Source organism: Zeus faber (genome assembly GCF_960531495.2).
Source record: "Zeus faber genome assembly, chromosome: 4".
NCBI classification, from domain to species: Eukaryota; Metazoa; Chordata; class Actinopteri; order Zeiformes; family Zeidae; genus Zeus; species Zeus faber.
In genome coordinates, this window is record NC_137191.1 from 36,148,317 (window position 1) to 36,162,690 (window position 14,374).

The 14,374-nt window shown below is 52.1% G+C and overlaps 1 protein-coding gene and 1 long non-coding RNA gene across 2 annotated transcripts; both read left to right on the top strand.

The window, feature by feature from the left end:
* The first annotated feature begins 1,807 nt into the window (after positions 1-1,807).
* Positions 1,808-5,684, top strand: LOC307229356. The gene is made up of 3 exons (XR_013844128.1): positions 1,808-1,998; positions 4,687-4,744; positions 5,595-5,684. It is a non-coding gene; the product is annotated as an uncharacterized lncRNA (long non-coding RNA).
* Positions 5,685-5,691: 7 nt separating this feature from the next.
* Positions 5,692-14,105, top strand: akt3b (v-akt murine thymoma viral oncogene homolog 3b). The gene is made up of 13 exons (XM_079999347.1): positions 5,692-5,755; positions 5,934-6,059; positions 7,173-7,284; positions 7,658-7,802; positions 7,936-8,067; positions 8,584-8,649; positions 8,837-8,905; positions 9,012-9,134; positions 10,005-10,133; positions 10,542-10,756; positions 11,542-11,629; positions 13,009-13,111; positions 13,506-14,105. The coding sequence occupies exons 1-13, from the start codon at positions 5,710-5,712 to the stop codon at positions 13,589-13,591; spliced, it is 1,440 nt and encodes a 479-aa protein (XP_079855473.1). The 5' UTR covers positions 5,692-5,709; the 3' UTR covers positions 13,592-14,105.
* Positions 14,106-14,374: the final 269 nt, after the last annotated feature.

Consider the following 14,374-nt stretch of genomic DNA (forward strand, 5'->3'; position numbering starts at 1 on the left):
AAGAGTGTGTGGTTGTTTTAAATAGGAAGGGACTGGAGGGGCGGCAGGACACTGTCTGGAGGGGACGGCTCCAGATGGGGGGACAGGAGGAGCCGTGTTGGAGGAGTTTTTACAAAGCTCCCTCCAAGAAAAGGACGGGGGACCTCCAATGGAGGGTCCTACATGGAGCCATAGCTGTCAACAGCTTTGTTTCTGTTTTTAATCCCACGGTCGCAAATGAATGTCCATTCTGCAAACTGCCAGAGTCCGTGTTTCACTGTTTTGCAGAGTGCGACAGACTTTTAGAGCTTTTTAGTCTTTTAAAGGAAAGTTTTAAGCTCTTTAAGGAGGAGTGGTCCAGGAACTGTTTTATTTTTGGGGCTAGATACTACAGGGCCAACGCAGAGAAATGGCGACTGCTTAATTTTCTAGTAGGGGAAGCGAAGATGGCCATCTACCTCACGAGGAGGAACAAACTGAGGGGAAAGGAGAGTGTTTTAGGAAGAGTGTTTGTAGCGTTGGTCAGGGCCAGAGTCTTGATTGATTTAACTTTCACAGACTGATGAAGAGTCTGGACGTCTTCATCAAGCTGTGGTGTTTTAACGACGCCATCTGTTCCCTGGTGGAGGACGACCTTGTGCTTCCAGTCTGTTTTTAACGTGTAGGACTCTGTTAGTGAACCAAGTGTGTTTGTTGTATTGTCTGTAACTGTGAACTAGAGAAAATGTTAAAATAAAGATGCTTTAAAAATCAAAAAAAATCTCTTCTCTCTCTTCTCTCTTTTCTCTTTTCTCTCTCTTCTCTCTTCTCTCTTCTCTCTCTTCTCTCTTCTCTCTCTTCTCTCTCTTCTCTCTCTCCTCTGGTTCTCCTCTTCTCGTTCCCTCCGTTCCTGTGGGTGTCTGCGTTCATGTCTCAGAAAGGACAGACAAGGAGAAACAACAGCGATGACGACAGGTTCACCCTTCGTGGGGTCAGATCTGAGGGCAAACACCTTTATTATTATAATAAAGACATTAATTCATTTCTGTCACTCGCTTTATTACTTGTACTCATGTATTTGTTTACAGCTGAGCTGTGCATGTACCTGTTTTTATTGTGGCATTTATAAATTGGGGCTTTTAGTGCACGTCCTCTCACAGCTGCACACCTTTTAAAACGTGGTTCATCGTTTGATGTGAAGTAGAAACAAAAGTGTCGACGTCGATCGACGCGGCGACGTCCCGTCGCAGAGGTCAAAGGTCACACGGGACTGACCCGAGCATCGCACACAGGAGAAAGAGGGGGAGGAGGGGGAGGGGAGGCGATGATTAGAGGGAGGAGGCGGAAGGAGGAAAGAAAGGTAGGCGGAGGAGGAAGCGGAGGGAGGGGAGGAAAGGAAGAGCGAGAAGGGGGGGGTGAGGAGGCTGAGGAAGATGAGGAAGAGGGGAGGGGAGGGGGTGAGGGAGGGGAGGGAGAAGATGAATGGGGGGGGGGGCGAAGATGAGGGAGCGGGTGAGGAAGAAGAAGAGGAGGAGGTAGAGGGGGGAGAGGGGGAGGAAGATGAGAAAAGGAAGGCGTGAGAGAGGAGGAGGAAGATGAAGAAGAGAGGGATGAAGGGGGTGGAGGAGTAAAGAAGAGGAGGAAGAGAGGGAGAGGGTGAGGAGGAAGAGGGGGAGGAGGTGGGGTGTAGAGGAAGGGAGGGAGGAGGAGATGGGGGGGGGGGGGGGGGAAGATGAGGGGGGAGAGAAGGAGGGAGGGGCAGGGGGGAGCCTGCCGCCTGTGACGTCAGGAGATTTCCTCGGAGCGGCTGCTGCCGGAGCGTGTGGCGGAGCCGGAGAGGGTCTCTGTCGGCGAGAACCAGCCCCGTGTGTCGGTACTTCGGGCCCCGCGGCCGCACGCAGCACCAGCAGCCATGGACGCGTCACTCTCCCCGGTCTGTCGTTACCACTGAGCGGCTCCGTCCCCCCCGAAAACACATCCCGCCGCGTCGGATGCTCCACTGCCCGAAGGAGGGGGGCGTCCCGACCGTTCTACTACCAGGTAAAAAACACGGTCACCGCGGTGGTGGAGGCAGCGGGAGGGCGGACGCAGAGAGGCCGATTAGAGAGCGATTTACCCCTGCCCCGTCTTTCGAGGGACCCGGTAGCTCGGACGGATGGATAAATAAATAGATGGGTGGATGGATGGGTGGGAGCTGCGGTTAGCCTGCTAGCCGTTAGCCGGGCTCCGGGCTCGGGATGCTGATGCAGGAGCAGCGCCGCCGTGATGCGGTGCTGGGGGATGTCTGGGCTCGGCTGGGCTCCGGCGCCGTCCTCGTCTTCGGCGCCGGGGCGACGCTCCCTCAGCCGCCCTAAAAGTAAAACAAACACCCGTCGCACCGAGTCTGAACGCGGGAGGAAAACGCCGTTTTTCCTCCGTCGCATGAAGCGGAGCCCGGCGCCGAGCGCGCTAGCTGTCTAGCCGCTTAGCATGCTAAGCAGCTAGCATCACCCCGCTCAGCCACCACCAGGCCGGTTCGGCTTTCACCGGCATTCCCCCACCCCGGCCAGCCCTCCACCGGCTCGGGTGTTTACCGCTGTTCCTGCGGAATAATCCGACCATAGACACGTTTCTCGGTTTTTTATTGTGGTTCCAGAAACCTAACGGGCATCGCCGAGCGGATGCTATTATGTAACGCTGGCGATAATGACACCACACGCCCTTGAAACAAAAGCTGCTGTTTGTTTGTTTGTTTGTTTGTGTGTCTGTCTGTCTGACTGCCTGTCTCTCTGTCTGTCCGTGTCTCTGTCCGTGTCTCTTGTCTGTGTGTGTCCACGCCGCACGGCCCCGACCTGTCCCGCGGGTCAGACCCTGGGATGCTCGTGGCTCCTGGAGCAGGGAGCCACACCGTGTCAGCCATTGTTTTTGTTGCTTTCCGTTTGTTTCCCAGACCTCCCGGTGTGTGTGTGTGTGTGTGTGTGTGTGTGTGTGTGTGTGTGTGTGTGTGTGTGTGTGTGTGTGTGGGTTGGGCACCAGGGGTCCGGGGGTCTACCGCCATTCAACAATTCAACATTGTGACACCACAGGTTTTGAAGAAATGGGCTTTTTGTCCGTGTTACCCACATCCCGACGGCGAGGTGGACACCAGCTTCATCACCGTGTGTCCAGTGCCCATCCTGCCGGCTGCATGCTAACTGTGTTAGCTCAGTGCATGGCCGCAGATGGGATCAACTAGCCTAGCCGCCGGGAAATTGGGCAAATACGCCTTCCGTCGTCTTAAATACCTCATCGTTTGAGATGCTGGAAGGTGCGTTTTCCTCATTTCACAGGAGCTAGGCTAGCTGATCCCATCTGCTACCACGTAAAGAGCGAAGGGAGTTAGCACGCAGCCCGTCGCTGTCCCGGTAGCTGGACACACAGTGGGGAAACTGGTATCTACGTTCTCATCTTAATCTATACAGTAATTGCCCCCCCTTTAATGCAGCGTCCCTTTAATATCAGAGAGGAGATGAGTTGGCCCGTGTGGTGTTTTCGGTTGGAGAGTGTTTTGGTGTGAGCTGTGATGTCAGTGTGCTTTGAGAGCAGCGGCAGGAGAGGACTGCATGTAGCATCGCGGGAGTTCTGTCCAGTGAGGACGCCTCGGGACAAAGAGAGTCGGCGTCAGCACGGGGAGTCAGGAACCCCGGCGTCGTCCTCTGTCGAGTGACGTTTCGGCCCACGTGCGCGTTTAAATTCAGAATCCTGTCGCTTGTGAGCCTCGGTCCCACGTCAGGGCGTAAGGGGAAGCGGGACGTTCTGGGTACGAACGTCCGATGCCTGGAACCATATGAAATGAGGTGGATATTAAAGAAGAGCCACCTCCGACACCCACGTAAGAGACGTCCACACGGGTCCAACACAGGGAACGTCATTTCATACAGACGTTATATAATACAACAACCTCCAGCCCAGTAGGGTCTCTTGTTTAAATTCTCTCCATCTGACGTGTACATCTCATATCAGCTCGCTGGTAGAATTGGGGCGGCTGTCCATTTTTATTAATGAAGACGTGTCTTAAACAATGGGATGCTAATTCCAGCGCTGCAGGAGAATCACAGGTGCAGCTCACTACTTTATTTTTGGGTCTGTTTGATTTAGCAACGCCATAGCACCAGTACAGACGGTCGATAGATGGGTTTATAGACAGACGGTTAGATGGACGATGGATAGAAAGATGGATAGAAAGATGGATGGATGGATGGATGGACGGATAATTCAGCAGTGTAGTCTCCTGGTGAACTGGGGAGCCTGAATGGCCGCGACCTGGATGCCCCTTCACCGGCCATGACAGAGACAGGATCCAGTGGGGGGGGGGGGGGGGGGGGGGGGGGGGGGAGAGAGAGAGAGAGAGAGAGAGAGAGAGAGAGAGAGAGAGAGAGAGAGAGAGAGAGAGAGAGAGAGAGAGAGAGAGGCCATGTTACCAGAAGCAGAATCCCAGACTAGATATCGATATTATAACGATATCGATATTAGATCAATATTTTGTGTCGCACACATAGTGTGTGTGTGTGCGTGTGTGCGCGCAGGGAGGGAACGGGAAGCGTGTGGCGGGTCCGAACAATGCCTCCCCCCGGTCCCATGCCGGTGCTGGAGGGAAGCAGGGAGGGTGGAGCTGATGGGTGAGGGTGGGGGCGGAGGCGGGTGAGGGTCCACATGGAGCTGTTTGTATTGTTTATATGAACTGTTTGCTTCCCGCCCGTTTCCTTCCAGACTGACTGGTCACCGCGGCACCGCAAGACAGAAGAGGACGGAGAGAGAACGAGAGAGGGTGAGGGAACGAGTGAGAGAGGGTGAGCGAGAGGATGGAGAGAACGAAAAGGGAGAGAGGATGAGAGAACGAAAGAGAAGAGAGGATGAGGACGAGAGGGAAGCAAGAGACAGTGGATGGAGAGAATGAAACGGGAGAGAGAGAGGGTGAGAGCGAGTGAGCGGAAGAACAAGAAACAGGGTGAGAGGAGCAAGTGAGAGAGGGTGAGCGAGAGGATGGAGAGAACCAAAGGGGAGAGAGGATGAGAGAACGAAAGAGAAGAGAGGATGAGGACGAGAGGGAAGCAAGAGACAGTGGATGGAGAGAATGAAACGGGAGAGAGAGAGGGTGAGAGAGCGAGTGAGCGGAAGAACAAGAAACAGGGTGAGAGAAGGGGTGAGCGAGAGGATGGAGAGAACCAAAGGGGAGAGAGGGAACAAGAGACAGGATGGAGAGAACGAAACGGGAGAGAGGGTGAGAGAACGAGTGAGCGGAAGAACAAGAAACGGAGGGTGAGAGGAGCGAGCGAGAGGATGGAGAGAACGAAAGGAGAGCGAGTGAGAGGGGGAACAAGAGACAGAGGGTGAGAGAGGACGAGTGAGAGGGGGAACAAGAGACAGAGGGTGAGAGAGGACGAGTGAGAGGGGGAACAAGGGAGAGAGAGAGATTGAGGTTCATTTCCAAAATGTCTCTAGAGGCGCTGGATAAGACGTAGGGCCCCGAATGGGGCCGACACCTGCAGCACGGGGAGCTGCTTCTGTTCTGTTGTGTTTGGTTGTGGTTCTGAACCGTCCCTGGACCCGCTCACGCTCAACGCGCACGGCGTGAGATGAACCCTCTCACATCCCGGACGTTTTTTTTTTTTTTTAAGGAATATCCGATGCGATGTTCCCGTGGCCATTGATTTGGACTCTGAAACAGGGCGTCGCCGCGTCTTCATTCCAACACGCTGTGTCCCCGCAGGGCTGCTCCTCCCGGCGACGACCATGAGCGACCAGAACGTGGTGAAGGAGGGCTGGGTGCAGAAAAGAGGTACCTGTCCAAAGACCAAAACACCACAAAATATATTGTACTTTTATACTGCAATATTTTATTGAATAGAAGATGGTTTGTCTCAAACTTCGACTTGAACTTCAAGTATTAAATCAAACCCTGCGGGCGCCCGGCGTCTTCCGTCTTTGATAAAGCCAAAAACGACTCCTCCCTACAGGCGAGTACATCAAGAACTGGCGGCCGCGCTACTTCCTGTTGAAGAGCGACGGCTCCTTCATCGGCTACAAGGACAAGCCGCAGGACGCCGACCTGGCCTACCCCCTCAACAACTTCTCCGTAGCAAGTAAGGAGGCCGCCGGGGCCAGGAGGCGACGCCCCGCCCCGCCCCGCCCTGCCCTGCCCCGCCCCGGGGCTGTGGAACCAGCGGATCAGTGCATACGATATGGGATTCATGCGGTAGAATGAGGCGTCGTCTCCGTACCAGGTTCTGTTCAGAGTTTCAACTGGAACAAACTGGTGCCGCTCAACGTGTCCCGGAAGGTTTCAACGTCCGAGAAAAACGGGAGGGATCCCGGTCAAATATGATCAGTTTGTGGAGCTTAAAAACTATTGATAAGCAGGTTATATGGACAATGATGTCATGAAGGCATGTCCATTTGTAATATTTTTAAATTGAATATCCAAATTAAAATAAGTCCCGTCAGTTAACGCAATTTAAAAAAAAAAAAAATATTACGACTTCAAATCAAATCATTTCCGTTCATGAATAGTAACAAGTGCAGCTTTAATTAACATTTCACTAAAATAAAATTTGGATAAAAACAAATAAAATATGAGAACTAGGTCGAAATAAATAATAAAGTGTGGTGACACCAAACTATGGATGTTTGTCATCATGGTTGTTCCTCCTCAGAGTTGTGGACGCTGCTCCGTGTTTACTGTGTTTACAAGCACAACCTGTCCACGAGGGAGGGGGCGGGCCTTATTTATGTATCGACAAACGTGATTGGTAAGAGGTGAAAGGTCCACTTTTCATCGCCCAAACTCATTGGCAACTTGCCAAACGCGGAAAAATTAACATATATCAATCAAAATGATTGACTATTTTATTTTTTTACAGAGGACAAAAAAAATCCTGATAATTATCGTTATTATTATATCGCAGAGCACTTTTTGAAATTGTGGTTAGAGGGAATTATTTTCACCGGACATTATGACCGGAGATATTTAAATATGTCGGACTTCAACAGATTTTCCCGGTCAAAAAACGGCAATTACCGGATAAGGGGAACGCTGGTTATGTTCTGTTTACATTTCATATGTAGTCAGTAATAAATTGAACAAGACACATCAGTGTTTTCACAGAAAAACATACTTTTCGACCTTGCGTTGTAATCGAAGGGATTAGATGACGTTTATTGGGAAATATCATCATCTCTCTCTCCCTCCCGCCCAGAGTGTCAGCTGATGAAGACAGAGCGACCCAAACCCAACACCTTCATCATCCGTTGTCTCCAGTGGACGACCGTCATCGAGAGAACCTTCCACGTGGACTCCCCCGACGAGAGGTGGGCTCCATCCCTCCCCCTCCCCCCTTCCAGCCACCCTTCTGTCCTCCTCTCCTTCCAGCCTTCCCTCCCTCCATCCCTCCTTCAGTGCTCTGTTTGGTCCTCCTCTCCATCCTCCCCTGCTGTTCTTCCTTCTATCCCCCGTCCTTCCTCCCTCGCTACCATTCTTCCTTCAATCATATTAAAGCCGTCTGTCTGCTTTTCCCCCGTCTGCCTGCCTGTCTGTCCCTCTGCCTCTCTATCCCCCTGGCTGTCTGTCTATCTGTCCCTCTGCCTGTCCGTCCCTCTGCCTGTCTGTGTCTGTCTGTCCCTCTGCCTGTCTGTCTGTCCGCCTGTCCCTCTGCTGGTCCGTCTCACTCGCTGTGTGCTGCAGGGATGAGTGGGCGGAGGCCATCCAGATGGTGGCAGAGTCTCTGGCCAAGCAGGAGGAGGAGGGCATCCTGTGCAGCCCCACCTCGCAGATCGAGAACGTCAACGAGGAGGAGATGGACACTTCCATCAGCCACCACAAACGGAAGGTGAGGGAGACGAGGTCCAAAACAGAATCGACCCAAATTATAACAATCATTGTATGCATTCTACACTTTATATATTTGTAGTATATTTTGAATATACTATAAAGGTTGTGAACATGGCTCCTCTTCTTCCCAGACAATGAATGACTTTGACTATCTGAAGCTGCTGGGAAAGGGGACGTTTGGGAAAGTGATCCTGGTGAAGGAGAAGGCCAGCGGGACGTACTACGCCATGAAGATCCTCAAGAAGGAAGTCATCATCGCCAAGGTGACTCCGCCCCTTCCACTGTGGAACCCTGGGTTGCGGCGGAGTAGGGAGCGGAGCGCTAAACGCCGTTTTCACGCTCTCGTAGTTCTGCGTCCAACACCAGCTCTGCGTTGGTGAACTGGGAAATTATATACGCAAAGTATAGTCTAATTAGTATCAAGTCAGGGGATATTCACATATATAGTAAAAATGTGTAATATGTTACTTCACAGCGTCACCAAAATCTGAATGGCTGCTTTTGTTCCATAAAACAGAATGTAATTGGACCTGTAATTCCACAATATGTGAATAGAGCAAAATGTCAGACAAAGCCAAGCTTCACGCTGGCGTCCATCTTTCTTTTTACCATTTTAACTTCTGTCGGTTGAAAGTGTCCTCGTTGTGAAAGGATCAAAGTGTGGTTTAAAAGTTCAGCGTTGTTCCCTGTCCCCTGGTGTCAGTAACGTTATCAATCCATACTGTCCTGGGGAAAAAAAGGATGGAAGAAGTTTGACTCCCCTCCTCCCTCTGTCACAGGATGAAGTCGCTCACACACTCACAGAAAGTAGAGTATTAAAAAACACCCGACACCCGTTCCTCACTGTGAGTACACACACACACACACACACACACACACACACACACACACACACACACACACACACACACAGGATGTTGGAATGAGAGAATGAGGCCGACTGGTCGTCAAACCTCCTTTTTAAGACATTTTGCAGCGTGTGTGTGCGAACACTTAAAATCTTTCCTTGGTCCTCCGGCCCCTCTCTCCCAGTCCCTCAAGTACTCGTTCCAGACCAAGGACCGGCTCTGCTTCGTCATGGAGTACGTCAACGGTGGCGAGGTGGGACTCTCGGGGGTGGGCTGACCCGGCGGGCGCGTCGTTTTCCAACCCCTTTGGCCTCAGATCCGCATGGTGACCTCCTCCTCTTCCTCTCCTCCACCCCCAGCTCTTCTTCCACCTCTCCAGAGAGCGCGTCTTCTCGGAGGACCGCACCCGCTTCTACGGCGCGGAGATCGTCTCCGCCCTCGACTACCTGCACTCCGCCAAGATCGTCTACCGAGACCTGAAGGTGGGGAGCCAAGATGGCGATGTTGACTAAATGGACACAATTTTCAATTATTGAAAATGTAACAATATTTTGGGGAAGACTATCAGTGCTTTGATAAGATATTTGCGCACAACAAATATTGAAAGAACCAATCATTAGTAATGTGGATATTATGAGCATTGAATGGAACATGTGGAACAGTCTGTGAAGTTCAGAACTGTAATGTAACAGATTACTTTACTGTAACGCTCCATAATGGTGCAGTGTGTAGAATTTAGGGAACGCACTCGGCAGAAGTGGAATATAATATTCATAAGTATGTTTTAATAAGTGTATAATCCCAGGAAAATAAGAATTGTTGTGTTTTCGTTCATTTAGAATGTGATGTTTTTATCGACATGGGGAGCGGGAACGCTTCCACGGCGGGGGCCATGTTTCCACAGTAGCCCAGAACGGACAAACCAAACACTGGATCTAGAGTTGGACATTTGCGTTCTTCGCAAATTTGAAGACACTTAACTTGATGGAATGACCGGTTACCAGAACCAGGATCCCAGACCGTATCTAGTCTCATCTTCCCAGGTCCAGGCCCTAGTCACCACAGCAGGGTGTTTAACGTTTCAAAAACTAAAATGTTCAGCGTATGTACTAATGTGAAAATGCCGTGAAAAACTCTTTGATGGGAGAAAGCAAAACTCTGTTTCATTCAATTCAAATCAGCACTTGATGTAAAAAGTCTGAGAGATTGACGAAGGACTGTTTTCGTTAGGACGTTGTCTTTTTGCTCTGTGGGAACAAACAAACAAAACAAAGCTTGGAGGATGTTTAGTCCTTCTGAGTGGGTCCCAGATGTTTTGGAGGCGTTGACGTGTTGATGTGTCTCCTCCGCAGCTGGAGAACCTGATGCTGGACAAAGACGGCCACATCAAGATCACCGACTTCGGGCTGTGCAAGGAGGGCATCACCGACACGGCCACCATGAAGACCTTCTGCGGGACCCCAGAGTACCTGGCCCCCGAGGTCCCCCTCTGATTCCATGTTTTAAAGAATATACATTTCTTTGAATTGATGTATACTGTATATATTATATTTCTAGAAGATAGTGGTCACCAGATGTTAAACATCAAAGGGACAAGAATGAGAATTTCACAAACCTTACAAAAATATTTCATGGAACAAATTCAGTCTCGTACAAAAATGTCATTTTTCAATTCATTTGTGACTCGATTTCAAGGGAAAATGGCTGCATGACTTCTCAACAAAGTATTAATATCACAATTTTCTAACTGATTCAGAAATTGAAACGATATCAATCAACTAATAATTGAATCCTGTCAGAGTATTATCTTTTTTGAGCCCAGCCCTCACCACCATATTGTCAATCCATCAAAGCCATGATCTGGTGAGCTGATCGCCGGGTCCTTGCAGGTGCTGGAGGACAACGACTACGGCCGGGCGGTGGACTGGTGGGGCCTGGGCGTGGTCACGTACGAGATGATGTGCGGCCGCCTCCCGTTCTACAACCAGGACCACGAGAAGCTGTTCGAGCTGATCCTCATGGAGGAGATCAAGTTCCCCCGCACGCTGTCCGCCGACGCCAAGTCGCTGCTGTCTGGCCTGCTCATCAAGGACCCCAACAAGAGGTAGGGAGCCGCTCTGCAGACTCAGTCCTTGACTTTGTTTTCACGCGGCTGCTGCATCGGCCAAAATGCTCCTCCATTAAAGGACGAGGACAGTGCTGTTTGACCACAAGTCTCATCGGGATCCTCTTGTGATCACCACGCTTTGTGCGCGTTATCGGCACACAAAAATAGGAAAGGTTCAATAAGCGGCAAAAACCAAAATGCAACAAAGATCCACGGCAAAAGCTTCCAGTGATGAAGCCTCACAGGGTGGAGTGGTTTATCACGTCAAACATCGAAAACAGAACAAATGGAAGACATCATTTCCCGGAGAGGTCGAATAAAAGAGGATTGCGTATTTTTGTGACGCTGATACACAGAGCTGCTACTCTGCGTATCAGCTCAGTCCAGACGAGCTGTCGTGTGCAATATGTCCTAAAACAAACCCAGAACGAAGCCTGTTTTCAAAGACCCAACTTGTCCAGGTCCTAGTTCAACCTTGACCTTCTGCGCGAGCTTTGCCGAGCTCACCCGACGTAGTGGATGCAGTCGACGGTTGTAGTAACAACCCCCTCCGGCCACGCCCGGGGCGCGTGCCGGGCTCCTGAGACGGAGGAGAAGGCGCAGCGGCAGCGAGACGCCGTCCAACCCGCTCAACCCCCCCCCCCCCCCCCGAGTTATTTTTAGGCTTGAGACGCAGCGTGATGTTCTGCTTCCATTGAAGGGACGGAGGAGCAGCGAGTGATGTCTTACTTTAAACTCTGTGTGTGTGTGTGTGTGTGTGTGTCTGTGTGTGTGTGCGGCAGGCTGGGCGGGGGGCCCGATGACGCGAAGGAGATCATGCGCCACAGCTTCTTCGCCACCGTCGACTGGCAGGACGTGTACGACAAGAAGGTGAGCGCACGAGGAGCGTGCACTCGTTTATGCAAATGAGGCGGAGCGGACGGGGGGGGGGGGGACACGGGAGAGATTAGAACGGAGGAAGGAACAATGTCTCCGCCAACTAAGCGTGTCCACGCCCATCCCCCAGTGTCCAATGCACCGGGGGATGGGCGTGGTCGGCAGACGTGGTCCTGGTGCTCGACGCGCTCGGTGGTTTCATCTGAGCCACAGCCCGGATCCTGCTTCTCCTTCCGCTCGTTGTCAACGGGGGCGTGGCCGTCTGCTTAGTGCACGACGGTAACGTGTCCACTGGGGGGGCGGTGTCGCATTTAACCGCAACGTGCAGATAACCTGGAAGAAGTCGGAGTGGGTTTTCTTTTTTTGTTTCCTTTGGAAACTTTAGAACCGAAAAACACGGATCCGCAAATAGAAAGGGGCGTTCCCTCCGCTCCGTCTTGCACGCTTCGTGGGGCGTCGAACAAGCCGATGGGGGTGAGTCGACCGACTTCCTGTTGGGAGGCGGGTTTCAAAAAGGAAACGTCAACGGAGCAGAGCGGCGCCTGGCGGGTAAGGTTCCAACGAGGATTTCTCTTTGCCGATCCGTAGTTTTCAAATAAACGTCGGAGAAAAAGCAAAAAAAGTCTTCCAGTCTTCAACGTCCATGTTCTCTGCACGTTGTTCACTACACGTGACACCACCCCCCAGTGGACACGTATCGCTATGCACCAGGTCCATACAAGTCTGAAAGCAAACGGCCACGCCCACACCGCAAACGGCCACGCCCACACCGCAAACAGCCACCGCAAACTGCCACGCCCACACCACAAACAGCCACTGCAAACGGCCACGCCCACACCGCAAACAGCCACCGCAAACGGCCACGCCCACACCGCAAACAGCCACTGCAAACGGCCACGCCCACACCGCAAACAGCCACTGCAAACGGCCACGCCCACACCGCAAACGGCCAGGCCCACACCGCAAACGGCCACGCCCACACCGTAAATGGCCAAGCCCACACCGCAAACGGCCACACCCACACCGCAAACAGCACCGCAAACGGCCACGCCCACACTGCAAACCTCCACGCCCGCACCGCAAACAGCACCGCAAACGGCCACGCCCACACCACAAACGGCCAAGCCCACAACGCACACGCGGAGAAGCAGCATCCATCCTGCACAGCTGCAGCTAAAACACGGCACCGGTATTTTGTGAACCGGAGCCGGGGTTCTCTCCGGAGATGAGGCGCGTCGTCACTCATCCCGGAGGGAAGTCCGGGCGTCGCGGCGCGTCAAGAAGGAGGCAAACGAAAGCCAAGTGAGAAATGACACCGGTGCCGGCGTCCCTGACCTGAGCCCACACCGGGGGTGACCTCGTTTCCCCTGCAGCTGGTGCCGCCCTTCATGCCGCAGGTCAGCTCCGAGACTGACACCCGCTACTTCGATGAGGAGTTCACAGCACAGACCATCACCATCACCCCCCCGGAGAAGTGTGAGTGACAGCACCAGACACAACGTGCAAAGAGACGTTATGAACATGTGATGGAGTTGTGATGCACGTGTGATGATGTGATGGAGTTGTGATGCACGTGTGATGAAGGTGTGATGGAGGTGTGATGAAGATGTGATGAAGGTGTGATGATGTGATGGAGTTGTGATGCACGTGTGATGATGTGATGGAGTTGTGATGCACGTGTGATGAAGGTGTGATGATGTGATGGAGGTGTGATGAAGTGTTTTTAAAAAGGAGAGGAGGACAGAACAAAGAAGATGGTTCACTGTGGAGCATCAAGTAAAGTCATCAATTCAACTTCACCAGGACCGATCAATATTTATTCCTCCATTCTCCTCCATCCTCCATCCTCCCTCCCTCCCTCCCCCTGCAGTTGACGAGGATGGGATGGACGCAGCCGACAGCGAGCGAAGGCCTCACTTCCCACAGTTCTCCTACTCAGCCAGCGGGCGAGAGTGACCGCTCAGCCTCTCTGTCTGTCTCTCCCTCTCTCTCTGTCTGTCTTGCTCTCTCTCTCTGTCTGTCTCTCTCTGTCTCTCCAAGACCCTCCCCATTTGTGGCCATTTTGAGGAAAACACGTAGCCATTTTATGAAGAAGAAGAAGAAGAAGAAAGGAAAGTCCCAGCCCCGCCCCGCCCCGCCCTGCCCTGTCTCTCTCTCTCTCTGTCTGTCTGTCTCTCTCTCTCTCTCTGTCTCTCTCTCTCTCTCGGATGGGGGGGAAGCGTCTTTCTGGGACTTAAAAGACGTTTTGCACAGTGGGACGAGTGAAGCCGCCCACGCTAAAACCCACGGAAGGATGCGACGCTGGGAGGCCACGCCCCCCGGGAAGGCCACGCCCCCCGGGAAGGCCACGCCCCCGTTTCTTCTTTATTCTTTCACCATTTCTCCTCCGTCCGTCCACCCCGTCTGTCTCTCTCTCTGTCTGTCTGTCTGTCTGTCTCTCTCTTTGGAATCTGTTGCACTCTGTTCTGAAGTCGTTTTAGGGAACAAAAACCAAAAGTGTTGCCTTACGTGTGCGGGGGGGGGGGGGCGTGCATGGCTCGTGGTTTCACCCGAAAAAAAAAAAAAAGAAGAAAAAAAACAATTCCTCTTGTTTTGCAGACATCGCCATGGTAGCGCACATTCCTCAGTCCCCATGGCAACGGGAAGTCACTGTCTTCAAAATAAAAGCTCCGAAAAATACACGAGAAACTGAAAAAAACGAACAAAAAAAAGACACAACGGACGCTTTTCTTCCTCCTC